Source organism: Pan paniscus, chromosome 2 (genome assembly GCF_029289425.2).
Source record: "Pan paniscus chromosome 2, NHGRI_mPanPan1-v2.0_pri, whole genome shotgun sequence".
Lineage (NCBI taxonomy): Eukaryota > Metazoa > Chordata > Mammalia > Primates > Hominidae > Pan > Pan paniscus.
The window spans coordinates 134,473,540-134,491,604 of NC_085926.1; the positions used below are offsets into that span (position 1 = coordinate 134,473,540).

Sequence of the window (18,065 nt, forward strand, 5' to 3'; positions counted from 1 at the left end):
TCCTGGCTCACTGCAGCCTTGACCTCCCAGAATCAAGCAATCCTCCCACCTCAACCTCTCCCACCTCCCACCTCTGCAAGCTAGGACTAATAGGCAGGCATCAATACATCTGGCTAATATATTTTTTTTTTTTTTTGGCAGGGGGAAGAGGGGAGAGAGATAGGGTTTCTCTGTGTTGCCCAGGCTACTCTAGAACTCCTCAACTGAAGCGATGCCCCCACCTCGGGCTCCCACAGTGCTCGAATTACAGGCATGAGCCAGCCCGCTCTGCCTCTTTTGAATTTCTGAATAGTTCGTGTGTCTATTCTCAGTATTTTTTTTTTTGAGACAGGATCTTGCTCTGTTGCCCAGGCTGAAGTGCAGTGGCAAAATCATGACTCACTGCAGCCTCAACCTCTTGGCCACCTCCCACCCAGCCTCCCAAGCAGCTGGGACTACAGGCACACACCTGGCTAATTTTTCTATTTTTGTAGAGACAGGGTCTTACTATGTTGTCCAGGCTGGTCTTAAACTCCTGGGCTCAACTGATCCTCCTGCCTTGGCCTCCCAAAGTGTTGGGATTACAGACGTGAGCCACTGTGCCTGGCCTACTTGAGAGAAAGACATGAGAGAGAGAGAGACACTGAGAGAGAGAGAGGCTGAAATTGAAAAATATTAAGGCAAAATACTTCATATTCCAATCTCTTATTTTATAATTTTTATCCTGTTCTCTGCATACCCAACAGGTTTTCTTTAAGTGTAAACCCATCAGGATTACTTGTGGTTTCTCTGTACACTCTACCTAAAACAGTACCTGCACGTCAGCCTACATTTGAAAGCTTTTTCAAAACCATGACAATAAAAAGCAATTGAAATCTTCAAGTAGGCCCAAGAAAATCAAAACCTATGAAAGCAGAAATTACATTACAACAATATACAAAGTAAACATGCAAATTATGCCAAAAGCATCAAAGTTTCAAAATTATTCATTTCCACAAAAAATTTTTTTGAAAAATTTCAGCATTACAAGTTACATTTACACACACATATACATATCATCCGAGGGAGAAATCACTTTACATTTATATATACAAGTTCAGTTTATAATGATATTGTAAACAATATTATTTATACAAATCCTTTCCCTCAAATGCTAAATAAAATATAAACAGCATTTTGAAAGCATCTGAAGCCATATGAAGCAGGAAGATATTAGGAGGACAAAAAATAAAAGCAGAAATTCAATATATAGAAGCAATGCTGAAATCACTTTTTCTATGATGACCCTTGCTAAGCCTATTTGCTTCAGTTGGGCGATATGAGGTAGAGGGTCTAGAAGAAATAACTCTATAAAGTGGGGCCTCAAAGGATTACATCTTCAGGTTAAGGCTAAACCAGGGGTCAATTTATCACCTCATACTCTGGGGAAAATAAAGTTTTTCTGGTACTGCAAAGAGGGAGATAAATGTATCTAAGAAGTTATAATCAAAAACTGGTGTTCTAACAAATAACTGAAAGAAAATCTCAAACTCTCTATTCAATTACAAATGGTCCTAGATTGGTAGCGCCCCTGGACACCTGCAAAGCAAATGCTAAATCCTCTCTTAGAGAAATGTAACTTAATCCTAGGATTCAAATAAATTTGAGAGTAAATAAGGAACTTGGAACAAAAAGCAACAAAATACACCAAGAAGAAAGGCAACATGCAAAAAACAAGCAAAAACAAGACCACAGAAATAGGCTCACAAAGACTTAAAATACTAGAATTATCAGATAGAGATTAGAAAAGAAATAAACTTACCATGTTAAAAAATAAAAATACAAGTTTGAATATCCACAGGGGAACAATTCCATGGACCAAGTAGTTATAATTTACAGAAATGAACAATACACTAACTGAAATAAGGCTTAAGGGATTGGCATAGATAAAAAGAGTAAAAGAACTCGAAGATGGGGGGATATTATTCAGAAAGCTGCACAGAAATTCAAAAATATGGAAAGATACACAGAAGAGAGTATAACAAATTTACACAAAGTTCCTGAAGGAGAAGAGAAATAAAATGGAAAGAAAATTTAAAGAGATAACAATTAAGAAATTTTAGAATGAATGAAAAACAATACCCCCTGCCCGTCAAAATATATTCTATGCCTAAAGCAAAACATAATGAAACTCAGAAAACCAGAAATAAAGAGCAAAAATTAAATTTTGGGCCGGGTGTGGTGGCTCATGCCTGTAATCCCAGCACTTTGGGAGGCCAAGGCAGGTGGATCACAAGGTCAAGAGATCAAGACCATCCTGGCCAACATGGTGAAACCTTGTCTCTACTAAAATACAAAAAATTAGCCGGGTGTGGTGGTGTGCGCCTGTAGTCCCAGTTACTCAGGAGGCTGAGGCAGGGGAATCGCTTGAACCCAGGAGGCAGAGATTGCAGTGAGCCAAGATCGCGCCACTGCACTCCAGCCTGGCAAGAGAGCGAGACTCCATCTCAAAACAAAAAGTTCAAAGAAGTAGAGAAAAGAAAGACAAATTCTTTGGTATTCAAGTAATTTAAAGACCAGAAAGAAGAGAAAAAGAAAACATAGAACAGGAGGGGCAAAGAACAACCACTGGTTCAATATAAAACTAATTACAGTGATTGTATTAAATGCAAAAGGGACTACATGGTGCAATTAAAAGAAAGACTGAATTAAAAAAATACGATCCAGCTATAAGTTGTAACAAGAGGCATCTAAAAGATACTGGAACAATAAAAGGAAAAAAAATAGAACACTAGAAAAACATGAAAAGTGGTAGGTTTCATTAATATTCAAATGAAACAGACTTTTAGAGAAAAAAAAGTATTGCCGGAGATAAAGAGGAACATTAAATATAAAATATTGAGTTATAAAAAAGCTGGATGTCTGTATACATCTAATAACATATCAGGGAGTGGAGAGAGAGACAGACACAGGAGGGAGGGTAAGGAAGGGGAAAGGCAGTTAAGAAGAAATCAAGGAAAAATACATAAATCTACAACCATGATGTGGGATTTTAACATACACCCCTCTCAGTAATCATCAGAACAAGCACAATAAATTAGAAGGATATAAAATATTTTAACAAAATTACTGAGCTAACAATGGACATACTACACCTAAAAAATGCATAATACGCATGAGTTTTAAGGGCACATGAAACATTAGCAAAAGCTGACCATACAACCTTGAGACAAGTCTACAATTACAGACCATTTCCTTTTGCCTCAAATTCAAGGAAGCTAAAGAAGAAAACAATACAAAAAGTTAACCAGAAAACTCTCATGCTTGAAAATTTAAAAATATGCTTCTGAACAGGCACAGTGGCTCATGCCTGTAATCCCAGCATATTGTGAGGTTGAGAGGGGAGGACTGCTTAGAGTCCAGGAGTTCAAAAGTAGCCAGGGCAACATAGCAACCTCATCTCTAAAAAAGAAAAAAGAAAAATCAGCTGGTGTGGTGGCACACACTTGTGGTCCCAGCTACTTGGGAAGCTGAGGTGGGAGGATCATTTCTGCCCAGGAGTTCAGGCTGCAGTATGCTGTGATCACATGACTCCACTCCAGCCTGGGTGAGACCCCGTCTCAAAAAATAACCCAAAAAATAAAACAAAACAAAAGCCATTAAAACAAAGAAGAACAAATATGCTTCTAAATAATCCATGTGTCAAGAAAAAGCTGTAATTAGGAATTAGAAAACATTTAAAATTAATGAAAAGGGACATCAGTAATTCACAACTATATATATACACATATGCACACACGCACTCAGGCGCGCACACACACACACTATTTATATATTTATAATATATATTATAAATATATAAATAACATATATGGAATATTATAAACAACTTTATAAATTTTAAAATTCAGATAAAATGGAGAGTTTCCTAGAAAAATCTGGTTTATCAAAATAATAAAAACACCAGAAGCTGGGCATGGTCTTGCATGCCTGTAGTCCTAGCTACCTGGGAGGCTGAGGCAGGAGAATCTCTTCAAGTCCAGAGTTCAAGACCAGCCTGGGAAACATAGCGAGTCTCTAAATAATAATAATAATAAAATACCTCAATAGTGCTAAATGAGTTTTTAAAAAGTGAATCACGACTGGGCACAGTGGCTCAAGCCTGTAATCCCAGCACTTTGGGAGGCTAAGGCAAGCAGATCACTGGAGGTCAGGAGTTTGAGACCAGCCTGGCCAATATGGTGAAACCCTATCTCTATTAAAAATACAAAAACAGCTGGGCATGGTGGCTCACACCTGTAATTCTAGCTACATAGGAGGCTGAGGTAGTAGAATCCGCTTGAACCCAGGAGGCGGGGGTTGCAGTGAGCCGTGTTTGCGGCACTGTACTCCAGCCTGGGCTACAGAGCTAGACTCTGTCTCAATCAATCAATCAATCAGTCAATCAATCAATCAAGTATAAAATTTAATAGTTAAAAAAAACAATCAGTAGCTTGAAATCATCCAACAAAAAACTTCAGGGTCCAGATGCCTTGAATTCTACCAAACATTCTGGAAAGAAATAATTCCAAAAAAAAACAGAAAAAGAAGGTATTGTTTGCAATTCATTTTGTGAAATTAGCAAAGTTTTCATAACAAAACCCAAAATGGAAAGAATGAAAGGGGAAAAGCACAGGCAATCTCACTGATAAATACAGATATAAAAACCCTAAGCAAGATACTAGCAAACCAAACCTAGCAATAATTTAAAAATATATCATGACCAAGTTGAACTCGTTCTAGGAATGCATATTAAATTTTACATTAAAATATCAGTGGTAGACATGCTTTTCTGTAAACCTGAAACTGCTCTAAAAAAATAAACTCTATTTTTAAAAAACCATTACTTATAATGAAATTTTTAAATGCTGAAAGTTCAGAAATAAATTTAATAACGGATGTATAAGACCTTTTCACACATACATCCCCTTCAAAAAATCCTCTAAAATACTTGGCAGAGGGGATGAATATATGCAGAAATAAACACAATGATCACAAACTGAAAGATTCTATTTTATCAAAATGTAAATTCATCCCCACTGATATACAGCAGTAGTTGTTCAAGTAGGAATGGGGTTCTACTGACATTTAGTGGGTAGAGGCCAGAGATGCTGCTAAATGTCCTACAATGAAAGAATGCTTCCCATGACAAAGACTTTCCAGTCCAAAAACTCAACAGTGTCAAGATTGAGAAATGCTAACATACATACAGATTCAATATAATTCCATTTAAAACTCCAACGAGTTTGCTGATAGAACTTGACATTCGTTTTTTTGTTTGTTTGTTTGTTTGTTTGTTTGTCTGAGACAGGTTCTCACTCTGTCACTCAGGCAGGAGTACAATGGTGTGACCACAGTTCACTGCAATCTTCACCTCCTGGGCTCAAGCGATCCTCTCACCTCAGCCTCCCAAGTAACTGAGACTACAGGCACACACCACCACGCCCCACTAATTCCTGCATTTTTTGTAGAGGCAGGGTTTTACCATGTTGCCCAGGCTGGACACCAACCCCTGGGCTCAAGAGATTCACCCACCTCAACCTCCCAAAGTGTTGGGATTACAGGCACGAGCCACTGTGCTTGGCCCACAAACCAGTTTCTAAAATATATACAAAAATACAAAAGCCAGTAAGTTTCTAGTCAAGAAATTTTTTGACCAGGAGCGATGGCCGACGCCTGTAATCCCAGCACTTTGGGAGGGTGAGGCAGGCAGAACTCTTGAATCCAGGAGTTCAAGACCAGCTTGGGCAGCATGTTGAAACCCTGACTCTGCAAAAATCCCAAACAATTAGCCAGGTGTAGTGGTGGTGTGTGCCTGTAGTCTCAGACACTTGGGAAGCTAAAGTGGGAGGATCACCTAAGCCCAGGGAGGTTGAGGCTGCAGTGAGCCAAGATCGCACCATTGCACTCTAGCCTGGGTTACAGGGTGAGACACCATTTTAAAAAAAGAAAAGAAAAGAAAAGAAAGTTAGCTTTCCATCTAAGAGACCAATTAGCAGAATAGAGAACCCAGAAAAAGACTCTCCTGTAAAGGGGTACTTGATATATGCTAATGGGGTCATTGTACAATCGAGAAAAACTGAAGGACTTTTCACACTTAAAAAACTGAAATCTAGATGACGTAAAAACCTAAATTTGAAGGACTAACCTATACATAACTAACTAAACTTCACATAAACTAGAAAGCTTTTATAAGAAAACAGGAGAGTATCTTCATGACCACGGTGTAAATAATTTTTTAATTTTTATTTTCACTTATTTATTTTTTTGAGATGGAGTCACACTCTGTTGCCCAGGCTGGGGTGCAGTGGTGTGAGCTCGGCTCACCGTAACCTCCGCCTCCCAGGTTCAAGCAATTCTCCTGCCTCAGCCTCCTGAGTAGCTGGGATTACAAGTGCCCACCACCATGCCCAATTTTTTTATTTTTAGTAGAAACAGTGTTTCACCATGTTGGCCAGGCCAGTCTTGAACACCTGACCTCAAGTGATCCGCCTGCCTCGGCCTCCCAAAGTGCTATTACTGCAGGCAAAAGCCACAGGGCCTGGTCAATAATTTCTTAAATATGACACAAAAAGCCCATAAAAGAAAAGACAAATAAATTTGGTTACACTTAAAAATTTAAAACTCATGTTCATTCATTCTTTCAATAAATAATTATAGGTGCTAGAGATACAAAGAGAACAAAGACAGACAAAAATCCCTTCCTTCAAAGGATAATGTATCAAAATAAAAGAGAAAAAGCAGGCTGCAAGATGGAGGAAGAAAGCTGCAATATACATAACAAAGGAGATTAGTATTAACACTTTTTTAAAAATCCTGGCCAGGTGCGGTAGCTCATGCTTGTAATCCCAGCACTTTGAGAGCCCAAGGTGGGCAGGTCACCTGAGGTCAGGAGTTTGAGACCGGCCTGGCCAGCAGGGAGAAACCCCATCTCTACTAAAAATACAAAAATTAGCCAGGCGTGGTGGCACATGCCTGTAATCCCAGCTACTCGGGAGGCTGAAACAGGAGAATCACTTCAACCTGGGAGGTGGAGGTTGCAGTGAGCCAAGATTGCACCGCTGCACTCCAGCCTGGGAAACAGAGTAAAACTTATGTCTCAAATAAAATAAAATAAAAATCTTACAAAACAATAAAGGACAAAAGGTAACATCCCAATACAGTAATTTGTAGAAGACTTTACACAGTTCATGCAAGAGAAAATTCTCATGGTTAACTGTTATGTGAAAAAGTAGTCCATCTCAATAGTACTCAAAGAAACATAAATTAAAACCACAATCTGATATTTGTAATCCTACTCAACAACATAAAACTAAAAATACTGGCAAGACTATCTATGAGCAAAATATGTGAAGCCATCAGAATTCTGTGACATCACCTGACTAAAGCATGAAAAGTTACAACTACTTCAGAGAAATTTGACATCATCCAGAAAAGTTGCATATCTTATAACCCAGCAATTCCACCCCTCAATACGCAAACTAGAGCATTTTGTGCATGAATACCAAATTAATATGTGCAAAAGACAGCTTTTAGTAACCACTGTCTACATTACCCAAAAATTTCCTTCAAGAATGGGACGTATAAATTAACTGGTATATTCATATAAGGTATACTTTACAGTAGTTCTCAAAATGGGGTAATTTTGCTTCCCAAAATTGAACACTGGGAAACTTTTGCAGACATTTTTGCTTGTTACAACTGGAGGAGAGGGAGAAAGAAATGTGCTACTGGCATCTAACAGGTAGAGGCCAAAGGCACTTTATATTCAGTCTTCTGTATATATAAGATGTCACAATTTAAAAGGATTTAAGAAAGATAACACTGAACTATCTATCTATCTATCTATCTATCTATCTATCTATCTATCTATCTATCTATCTATCTATCTATCCGTACACATTGTACAGGTGAGGAGGTAAGAATTCATTAAAATAGATTGCTAAAGAGAATACTGATTAATATATAATAAAGCCATATAAGCACTTGTTAGTTTCTATCCCCCAGATGCAGATACTAAAATAAGGATGCCAGTGCAAGTAATTTATTTAGAAGGACAACCCACAAAATACCAGTAATGCAGTAGAGACATGAAACAAGAAAAAGAAAAATAACAATTAAAAAAAAGCAGACAATAAAGAGTATGTTATCTAGCCAATTACAATTGTAGGTAACTGGAGCCTAATTAAGCTCCTTGAGAAACTGCAGTCAGAGTAGGCCATGCACTTCAAAATGATCCCACTGATAGGCAAAGGAATTGGGGTATTTATACACTAACTCCTGGTCAGTCACTTGTTAAAGCCATGGTGCCCAAACTGTGCACTGAGATGTCCTTGGGGACTCACACAAAATGATATGGGCAATGTGGATATTTTAAATATTCAAAGGAAAACAATACAATATTTGATATTTGTCAAGTACCACAGGAACTATTAGCATGAGGCAACTTGCAATCTCAACATCTGGTCCTTTATTCCTGTTGATAATGCCCTATCTTTGAGAGGCTGAGTTTCAACAAGGGCTATCAAAAAACCAATATAAAACAGGAAATGAAGATAATTTCAAAATGTGAGAAACTATACAATGCCCAACACATCTGTACACACATTAGTAAGTAATTGCAGTTATTTGAGACATTAATACAATTTTTTTCAATTATGTATGTCATTTTCTAAATGGCTACTAAGTTGTGAGGACCTAAATAAATAGTTTGGACATAACAACTTCCTGAAAAGAAGGTTAGGTATTTCTTTTGGCTTACAGGTGCCATGAAAAAATCACGAGATGCTAATTAGCCAGCGAACTGGGTTAAGTTCAGGAACTCTTAGATTAAGTGCTCCTAGGTGATTAATTCTCTGGCAATTCTGCACTCCTAGAAAGCCCTGAGGCATCTGGAACTTCTCTGTTAGGCACAAACAGAGCAAAATAGAAACATTCCTTGTTATATTCAACTAAGAAAGAAGGTTGCTTTTAACCACCAACTTTCAAGTTTGATCAACAACCCTTATTAAAAATAAGCACGTCTGTCAATGAAAACTACTTATCAAAAACCATATATTTCTGAAATTAGTTATGTTTAAGTACATACCAAAGTAAATATGTACGTGTATCAACAAGGTATACTTTGAATATATGGAGAACATATCTTCATTTTGCTATGCATAATTCCCTGAATACAAGCTATAATTCTGTGTTCTTAGTTCTCTCATAACTTATTCCAATAAACACTTATGAATTTATATAGCTTTAGAATGCAACTCTAAGTCAACAGTGTTTAAATCAACTTTACCTTTGCATTTTTCCCACTTCATTGATACTGAATATATCTATTACTACTACATATTGAGTTAGCCAATTCTGAGGTTTCCAATGGTAAACAGAATTCACTCCAGCTGGTTCAAATGAAGAGACTACAGACGTTTCAGCAGAGTTAGAAAAACAACTATGGGTGCTAATGCAACTTGAGATAGCTAAATTAGAAAACCAATACTGCACCTTAGGGCTTGGCTCAAGAGCCAAGATGAGAAAATAGTGATAATAGGGATACTGGAGCCAATGAAGGAGGAGCTGTTCATACTATTCACTCATGAAAAGATGTTCCACTTTGTTTTGTCATTGTTGGTGATACCACTTCTACCCGGGAACTTGGGTGGGGACGGGGCGAATTGTGATTTTTTTTTTTCCTGCCTTTCCTTGCTCTCTTCCCACTTCAGGTCAATTTTTAAAACACTCTTTTGGTCCTTGGTTCTTACGCAGCTTTAGGGGAAAATGGGCTCACACAGTAAAATGCCAATCTAGATTTTGGATATTAATGTGCAAGACAAGGAGTCCTTATAAAATGCAAATCTTATCTCAACATATATTAGAGATAGCAGCCTTTGTAATACAAAAAAATTTCCCCCACTTGTCCCTTGTTGTTTGACTTTCCCTATAATGTGTCTCCATCTTACAGATTTTTTGTTTTCTTATGTCATTTATGAATCTTTGCTAACTTATAGATTTTGAGTCAGTTAATTGTGAGTCAGTTAATAAAAAGGTCTTCCCCACTCCGTGGTTATAAAGGAATTCTTAGTTTTCATTGAGTGCTTTTATTATTTTTCTTTGTATTTGTTGTTTGTTTTTGCCCTTAAACTCTTGATGCACTGGAAATTTATCCTGGTTTACACCATCACAGTGAAATGTAAATCTGAAAGAATTTACCCCCTCACTTTTGTCTTGAAAAGGAGGTCTTTAAATCTTCTAACTGGCTGTAGGATAGTAATTTTTCTCTATAAATTCTGTATCTCAATATATTATGGAATTATTTTATTGCTTATAATAGTTTTGCAAATTGATTCTCCTGAGTTTTCTAAACATGCAATATTATTTTGAATAACATCATTTTAAAAACAGTGATCATAATTACTTTTTATTGTCCAAATGTGTTGGCTTGCATATCCAATATAATGTTAAATAAGAATTGTGAGGCTGGGTATCCTTGTCTTGACAGTGACAATGACTACTGGTTTCCCTTGAGCATGACGCTGGCTTTGGGGTTAAAACATTTTTTTTTTTCATTTTTGTACTCTGACATAATTTTAGATTTACAGAAAAGACAGCAAAGTACAAAGAACTTCTGAATACCTTCCACCCAAATTCTTCAGATGTAAACATTTACATCCGTTTTATCCTTCTTTCACTCTTCATATACAGATGCATTTGTTCTGAATAAGTGTTTAGCTACAGACATGATATTCCTGTACTCTTTAATATTTCAGTGTGTACTTCCCCCAAATAAACCTATTATACAACCACAGTATAGTACAATGTTCCAAAGCATAAGATTTAACAATTGATACTATATGTATGTTCTAATCCACAGAACTAATTAAGATTTCATAATAACGTCCTTTATGCCAAAAGAAATTCTAAGATCATGCACTGCAGCCACCTGTCACATTTCTTCAGTCTACTTTAAACAGTTTCTGAGTCATTTCTTTTTTTTTCAGACAGAGTTTCGCTCCTGTTGCCCAGCCTGGAGTGCAATGGTGTAATCTCAGCTCACTGCAACCTCCGCCTCCTGGGCTCATGCGATTCTCCTACCTCAGCCTCCCAAACAGCTGGGATTACGGGCACCCACCACCACGCCCGGCTAATTTTTGTATTTTTAGTAGAGACGGGGTTTCACCACATTGACCAGGCTGGTCTTGAACTCCTAACCTCAGGTAATCCGCCCAAAGAAATTCTAAGATTATGCACTGCAGCCACCTGTCATGTTTCTTTACTCTACTTTAAGCTAGAACAGTTTGAGTCATTTCTTTTTTTCTTTTTTTGAGACGGAGTTTTGCTCCTGTTGCCCAGGCAGGAGTGCAATGGTGTGATCTTGGCTCATTGCAACCTCTGTCTCTTGGGTTCAAGTGATTCTCCTGCCTCAGCCTCCCAAGTAGCTGGGACTGCAGGCGCCTATCACCATGCCCAGCTAATTTTTGTATTCTTAGTAGAGATGGGGTTTCACTACACTGGCCAGGCTGGTCTCGAACTCCTGACCTCAGGTGATCTGCCCTCCTCAGCCTCCCAAGGTGCTGGGATTACAGGTGTGAGTCACCACGCCCAGCATTTCTGACTATTTCATGACACTGACTTTTTTGCAGAGTACAGGATAGTTATTTTGAAGAATATAACTCAATTCAAGCTTGTCTTATGTTTCTTCATGAGTAGATTCAGACTATGCACTTCTGGCAAGAATATTACAGAAGTGATGTTGAGTTCTTCTAAGGGCATATCAGAAAGCACATGATAGCAATTAGCTCCGTAACTTGCAATGTTTGCTTTTATCATTTGTTAAGGTGCTATCTATCAAGTTTCTACATTGCAAAGTTTCTATTTTACCCTGTAAATAGTAGATATCTTGAAAGGAGACATTTTGAGACTGGGTAAATATTGTGCTCTTCATCAAACTTCTCCCCGACCCCACTAGTTTCACAGCTCACTTACTGAGTTCCCAAGTTACGTTGGTTAGTAATTTTACACCTTTCAGTGTGGTTGTTATGGTGTAAAGGTTATTTGTTCTGTTTGTATTCATTTTTAGGATATTCTCCCTCCATCTTTGTTGATTTTGTTTTCTTGGGGATTTGAAATATTAAGATAGCTCCAAAAGTCAGGACTATTCAAAAACTATAAAACTATATTCAAATTCAGTATCATTCCCTCACCTCAATTCCCTCTAAACTTTCCGACACACACACACACACACACACGCATGCACGCACGCACAAACTCTCTCTCTCTCTCTCTCGCGCTCTTTAGGTAACCAATCTCGTTACTGTCAGGTTTTTCTTTCCTGTATTTCTTTTTGGTGAAATGAACCCTTATATTCCCTGCTTTCTTACAAAAAAAAAAAAAAAAGTTGCATACTGTAGATATTATTCTGCAATTTGTATTTTGCCCTAAAAACATATCCAGAGAAAGGCCGGGCACGGTGGCTCATGCCTGTAATCCCAGCACTTTAGGAGGCCAAGGCGGGTGGATCATGAGGTCAGGAGTTCAAGACCAGCCTGACCAACACGGTGAAACCCCATCTCTACTAAAAGTACAAAAAAACTTTAGCTGGGCATGGTGGTGCGTGTCTGTAATCCCAGCTACTCGGGAGGCTGAGGCAGGAGAACTGCTTGAACCCAGGCGGCGGAGGTTGCAGTGAGCCGAGATCGCGCCACTGCACTCCAGCCTGGGTGACAGAATAAGACTCTGTCTCAAAAAAAAAAAAAAGAAAAAAAAAATACAGGGAAAATCCCTACTTCCATTCACAGACATCTTCCTCATTCTTTTTTACAGTAGCACAAAACTCCAACATGTGACTATCCTACAGTTCATTCAATCACTGTCTTATATATGAACATTTGGATTGTTTCCAATATTTTCCAGTAACAAATAATGTTGCATTAATTTTGTGTACCTATTTTCTTACTGCTGAAGGTATATATTCAAGGTAAAATCCCAGAAGTAGGATGGTTGAGTCAACAGATAAAACATAAATATAGATTTGGTAGATATTCCTGGATACCTTTACAAAAGAGTCTATCAATTTGTATTCTAACCAACAATGTAACAGTGTCTGCTTTCCCCCGCCACAGCCTGAACAACAGAATGTTGTTATGATTTTAAACTTGTGCCAATCTGATAGGTAAAAAGAAATGGTAACTAAGTATAGTTGTAATTAGTAAATCCCTTTTGTAATAAGTAAAAAATGTTTTCTTTTCATATGTTCTAAGATATGTTTACTAATGTCTCATAGGTACTTAGGTCTATGTCAGGATTTTTATTATATTCTACTGATGTAAAAGACAGTGTGCTTTCTTTATAAATCATATTAAGAAAATATGCTTCTATGCCCCTTTAACAAAAATGTTTTAAGACCCATTTTGTCAAATGTCTTTTCAGGAACTGTAAAGGTAGTCAAAAGAAAAATGGGCAAAGGATAGGAACAAAGAATTCAAAGAAAAAACAGTAATGGTTCTCAACCCTCATTCATTAGAGAAATACAAATTAAAACCAACCCATACACAAAAATTAACCATGGATTAACAGCCTAAATATAAAATATAAAATCCAGCCTCCAGATTTGTGAGCAATCGCCATTAGAAGGAAACATAGAGGTAAATCTTCATGACCTTGAATTTGGCAATGGATCCTTAAATTTGACATGTGTATAAGGAAGGAAGGAAGGAAGGAAGGAAGGAAGGAAGGAAGGAAGGAAGGAAGGCAGGCAGGCAGGCAGGCAGGAAGGCAGGCAGGCAGGCAGGCAGGACGGAAGGAAGAAGGAAGGGAGGGAGGGAGGGAGGAAGGGAGGGAGGAAGGGAGGGAAAGAGAAAGAGAAAGAAAGGAAAGAGAAAGGAAAGAGAAAGGAAAGAGAAGGGAAAGGGAAAGGGAAAGGAAAGGAAAGGAAGAGAAATCAGACTTAATAAAATGTAAACCTATTGTGCACCAAAAAACATCATTAAGAAAGTTAAAAAGACAACCTAGAGAGCGGACAAAAATAGCTGAAGTTAAATACTTGATAAAGGTTTGGTATCCACAATATATACAACTCATCAACAAAAAGACACATAATCTAATTTTAAAATGAGCAAAGGACTTGAATGTATATTTCTTCAAAGAAAATACAGACATGTCCAACAAGCACACGAAAAGAAGTTCAAGATCATTAGGCATTAAGTGCACACAAATTAAAACCACAGTTAGATACCACTTCATACCCAGTAGGATGGCTATAATTTTTAAAACTATAAAATAACAAGTGTTGTTGAGGATGTAGAAAAATAGGAATCCTCATACATTTCTGGTGGGAATATAAGATGGTGCAGCCACTGTGGAAAACAGTTTGGTGGTTCCTCAAAAAGTTTAAACGGAATTATTATATGACCTAGCAATTCTACTCCTAAGAATTTACACCTCAAAAGATTCAAAAACGGCACTCAAACAAGTATTTGTTCACGAATGTTCAAAGTTGCCATATTCACAATAGTCAAAAGGTGGAAACAACTCAAATGTCCTTCAACAGATGAATGGATAAACAAACAGTGATATATACATACGATAGATTATTATTCAGCCCTAAACGAAATGAACTACTGATACATGCTACAACTTAAATGAACCTCAAAAACATGGTAAGTGAAAGAAGTCACACACAGAAGGTGACATATGGTGTGGTTCCTTTTATATAAAATGACCACGACTGGCAAATCCTCAGGGACAGAAAGTAGATTCATGATTGCCAGTGATGGGGGAGAAAAGAACAAATAGTGATTACCTAACAGGTATAGGGTATTTTCCTGGGGAGATTTTTAAAGTTTTGAGAAAAGAGAGAGGTGGTAACTGCTACAATGGATTGAATGTTTGTGTCCTCCCAAAATTCCTATATTAAAATCCTAACCCCCAAAGTGATGGTATTAGAAGGTGGGACCTTTGGGATGCAATTAGGTGATGAGTGGGACCCTAATGAGTGAGATTAGTGCCGTTATAAAGGGGACACCAGAAAACGCTCTCAACCCTCTTTTTGCCATGTGAGGGTACAACTAGAAATTAGTATTCTGCAATGTGGAAGAGGGCCCTCACAAGAACCAGACGATATTGAGACCCTGATCTCAGACTTCCAGCCTCCAGACTTGTGAGAAATAAATTTCTATTATTTGTAAGCCACCCAGTCTACGGTATTGTTACAGCAACCCAAAGTAAGGCAGCTGCACATTTATGAATGCCCTAAATGCTACTGAATTGGTACACTTTAAAATGCTTACTTGTATATTACGTGAACTTCAAAGCACTTTTAAATATCAGACTGAAATATTATCTTCAAATCATTCTGAAGACTAATCCAAAATCTTAATACACTTTGTTGAAAAGGCTAAGAAAAAAAAGACATTTTAATATATCACTGATGAGAGTAGAGAGGAGTACAATTCCTATAGCTGACGATTTGGCAGTATCTAATATAATAACAAATGCATTTACCTACAGACATTCTTTATAAAGACCAAATAAGGTATACATAAAATTACTCATTACAGTACTCTCTGTAACAGCAAAAGACTACAAATAACACACTGGTCTTTTAATAGAAGTCTAGTTAAATAAATTATTGTACATATACACAAAGGAATGCAATGAGCCTGTGTTTTTAAAAATGAAGGAGAAAGGTCTCTATACACTATTATCTTTTGTGTACGACAGGTGAGGTGGAGAAGGAAAGAATATACATTCCTACCCTATAGGTATGAAAATTAGATAGATGGACAGACAGTTAAGTTCAACAAACTAGTTAAGAGCAGTTAACTATGTGTAGATGGATGGGAAGACAGAAAGGCAAAGACTTCTTATTATACAACTTTTAAACTTTTTTATTTTGAACCATGAAAATAAATTTCAAAAGGAAAAATTTTAAACACTATTAATTGCTTTCAAATTAAAACCCAATCCAACAGGTCTGTTGATTAATAGGACTATATGAGAAAATTTATATAAAGCACATCATCAGTGCTTGCCTCACCTACTTTAAGGCTGCAAAATGAGCAAACTCTCTTACTTTCAAATAGTCTAATCTCTTGCCAATCCTCACTCATCTCCATGCTCTACAATTCAGCCACAGAATCCTCTACGTCCCGGACTGAACCATGCTTTCTTAAGGTCTTTTTGCATAATATGTTACCTTTTGCCTTTCTCATCCTTCTAACTTCCTTTTACTCATCTTTAATCTCACATCAGAGTTTACTTTTTGTAGGATATACTTTTTTACAACCTCCCCACATTCACACATATATACAGAGACACACAGCCTGGGCTGCATCAGCATCCCTTGCTTTCTTGTTATTCCCACAGTGTCTTGCGGCTGGGGACACACACTCCAGGTGACACAGCTTGACTCTCAATCTTGAGTTTCACACTTGCTAACTGTATGATCTGGAATAAATTTACCTAAACCCTTTCATCTCAGTTTGCAATCTACAAGATAAAGATCAGATCTGCCTGATGGGACTGTTAACAAAGATTAAATGAGCTAATGTATGTAAAGCACACAGCTTGCCACATACTAAACAGTCATTAAATAGTAACCAGTTTTATTATACTTATCATGGCACCAAGCCCTTTGCTGGACTATTAATGTATTTCCCCTCTTTGTTACTCACAATGAAGATGCCTTTAAAAATTACACATACTTTAACACTTTTTACAGCAGAGACTGCCTTGATAACTTCTGTATACCCTGGTGGAGTATCTCGTATAAGGTTGGTGCTCTGTAAATATTTGATAAACTACTCATGTCAATATGGTAAGTGATAACTTGAACATAAATAAACAAGCCTTCAAGAAATCAATTTGGTCAGTTATCTCAATTAAAGATTACTATTCTTCTGTATTCACAAGCAGAGAATGGTGATTTAACAACTCACTTCCCCCCATGTAATACAAATTAACCTGTTAAGATTTATCTAGAGAAGAAAAAGATCTAGCAGTTATCTCCTAAAATGATAAAAATAAAATTACACTTTAACAAACTGTCTTACAATTGTAAACTTAAGACACCTGATTCTGCTACTTGTGTTACTTTAAGAAAAGTATTTAAACTTAACTATAAAATGAGTACGAAATACTGGCAGGGATATAAAAGAATGAATGCTAGCAACTAGCACACTTCCCAATATGGAGCATACATACAAATAATATGAGTAAAAATTATAAAAGCCTATGATCTAAAAAATCAATTCATGAAACTACTGAACGAATTTCAGATTTCCTCCCAAAATTTCAAAAACTATATAAATGTGTTACTTTATAGGAGCAAAACTGAACAAGAACAAAAATGGAATATCCTTATATAACTTACCAATAATATTCTCTATCAGAAAAAGATTAGCAGATAATCTTTAATTTTAGGGTAAATTATATACGACTAGTGGCAGGTGAAGTAAAAGTCACACTGCTGGACTGACAGGCTCAATGTACATCATTTATTTCAACATTCTGTACCTCGACATCCTGAACACTGGATAAAAAAGTTGATTAAATCCAGAAGTGCGATGTCCCTGTCTTGTTTATATGATTCAATCCAGTCATCCACCACGGACTGTGGAAAAAAAATATAAAAATGAAAACTTCAAAAAAATTTGATATTATAGCAAATAAATTTTCAAAAAAGTTTGTGTGTTTGTGTGTGTTTCTATCTGAACGAGAAAGTTACTTACCTGAAATTATTTCTCTGTAGCCTAATAAAAGTAGAGACTCCCTTATTTTTAAAGGCCAATAAAAAGTGACTTACTAGGTTTCAAAGATTTGTTTACAATAGAATCCAAAACAAACCGGACCTTACCAATCCCATTAAGTCCAATAATTATTAAGCAAGTATAGATAATATTCAAACCATATTAAGAAAATGATAAAAATTAACTTCACTTTTACACAGATACAAACTTTCTGAGTTATCAGAAAGCATAATCCACCAGTAGTGCATAAAAAGAATGCAAATAATAAGAGGCATTTTTTCAAGAGTACAAGAATGGCTTAATATTAAGAAATCAAATAACTGAATTTATCAA

The 18,065-nt window shown here is 36.9% G+C and overlaps 1 protein-coding gene across 3 annotated transcripts in view; it reads right to left on the reverse strand.

The window, feature by feature from the left end:
• The window catches only part of STAG1 (STAG1 cohesin complex component), a 407,390-nt gene that overhangs the window by 207,907 nt on the left and 181,418 nt on the right, over positions 1 to 18,065 (reverse strand). For 2 of the 3 annotated variants that reach the window (XM_034957447.3, XM_034957448.3), the window contains one exon: positions 17,500 to 17,596. The exons of the other annotated variant lie outside the window; for it this stretch is intronic. In XM_034957447.3, the coding sequence (XP_034813338.1) occupies positions 17,500 to 17,596 (97 nt within the window). The remainder of the gene's footprint in view (positions 1 to 17,499; positions 17,597 to 18,065) is intronic. 3 annotated transcript variants of the gene reach the window in all.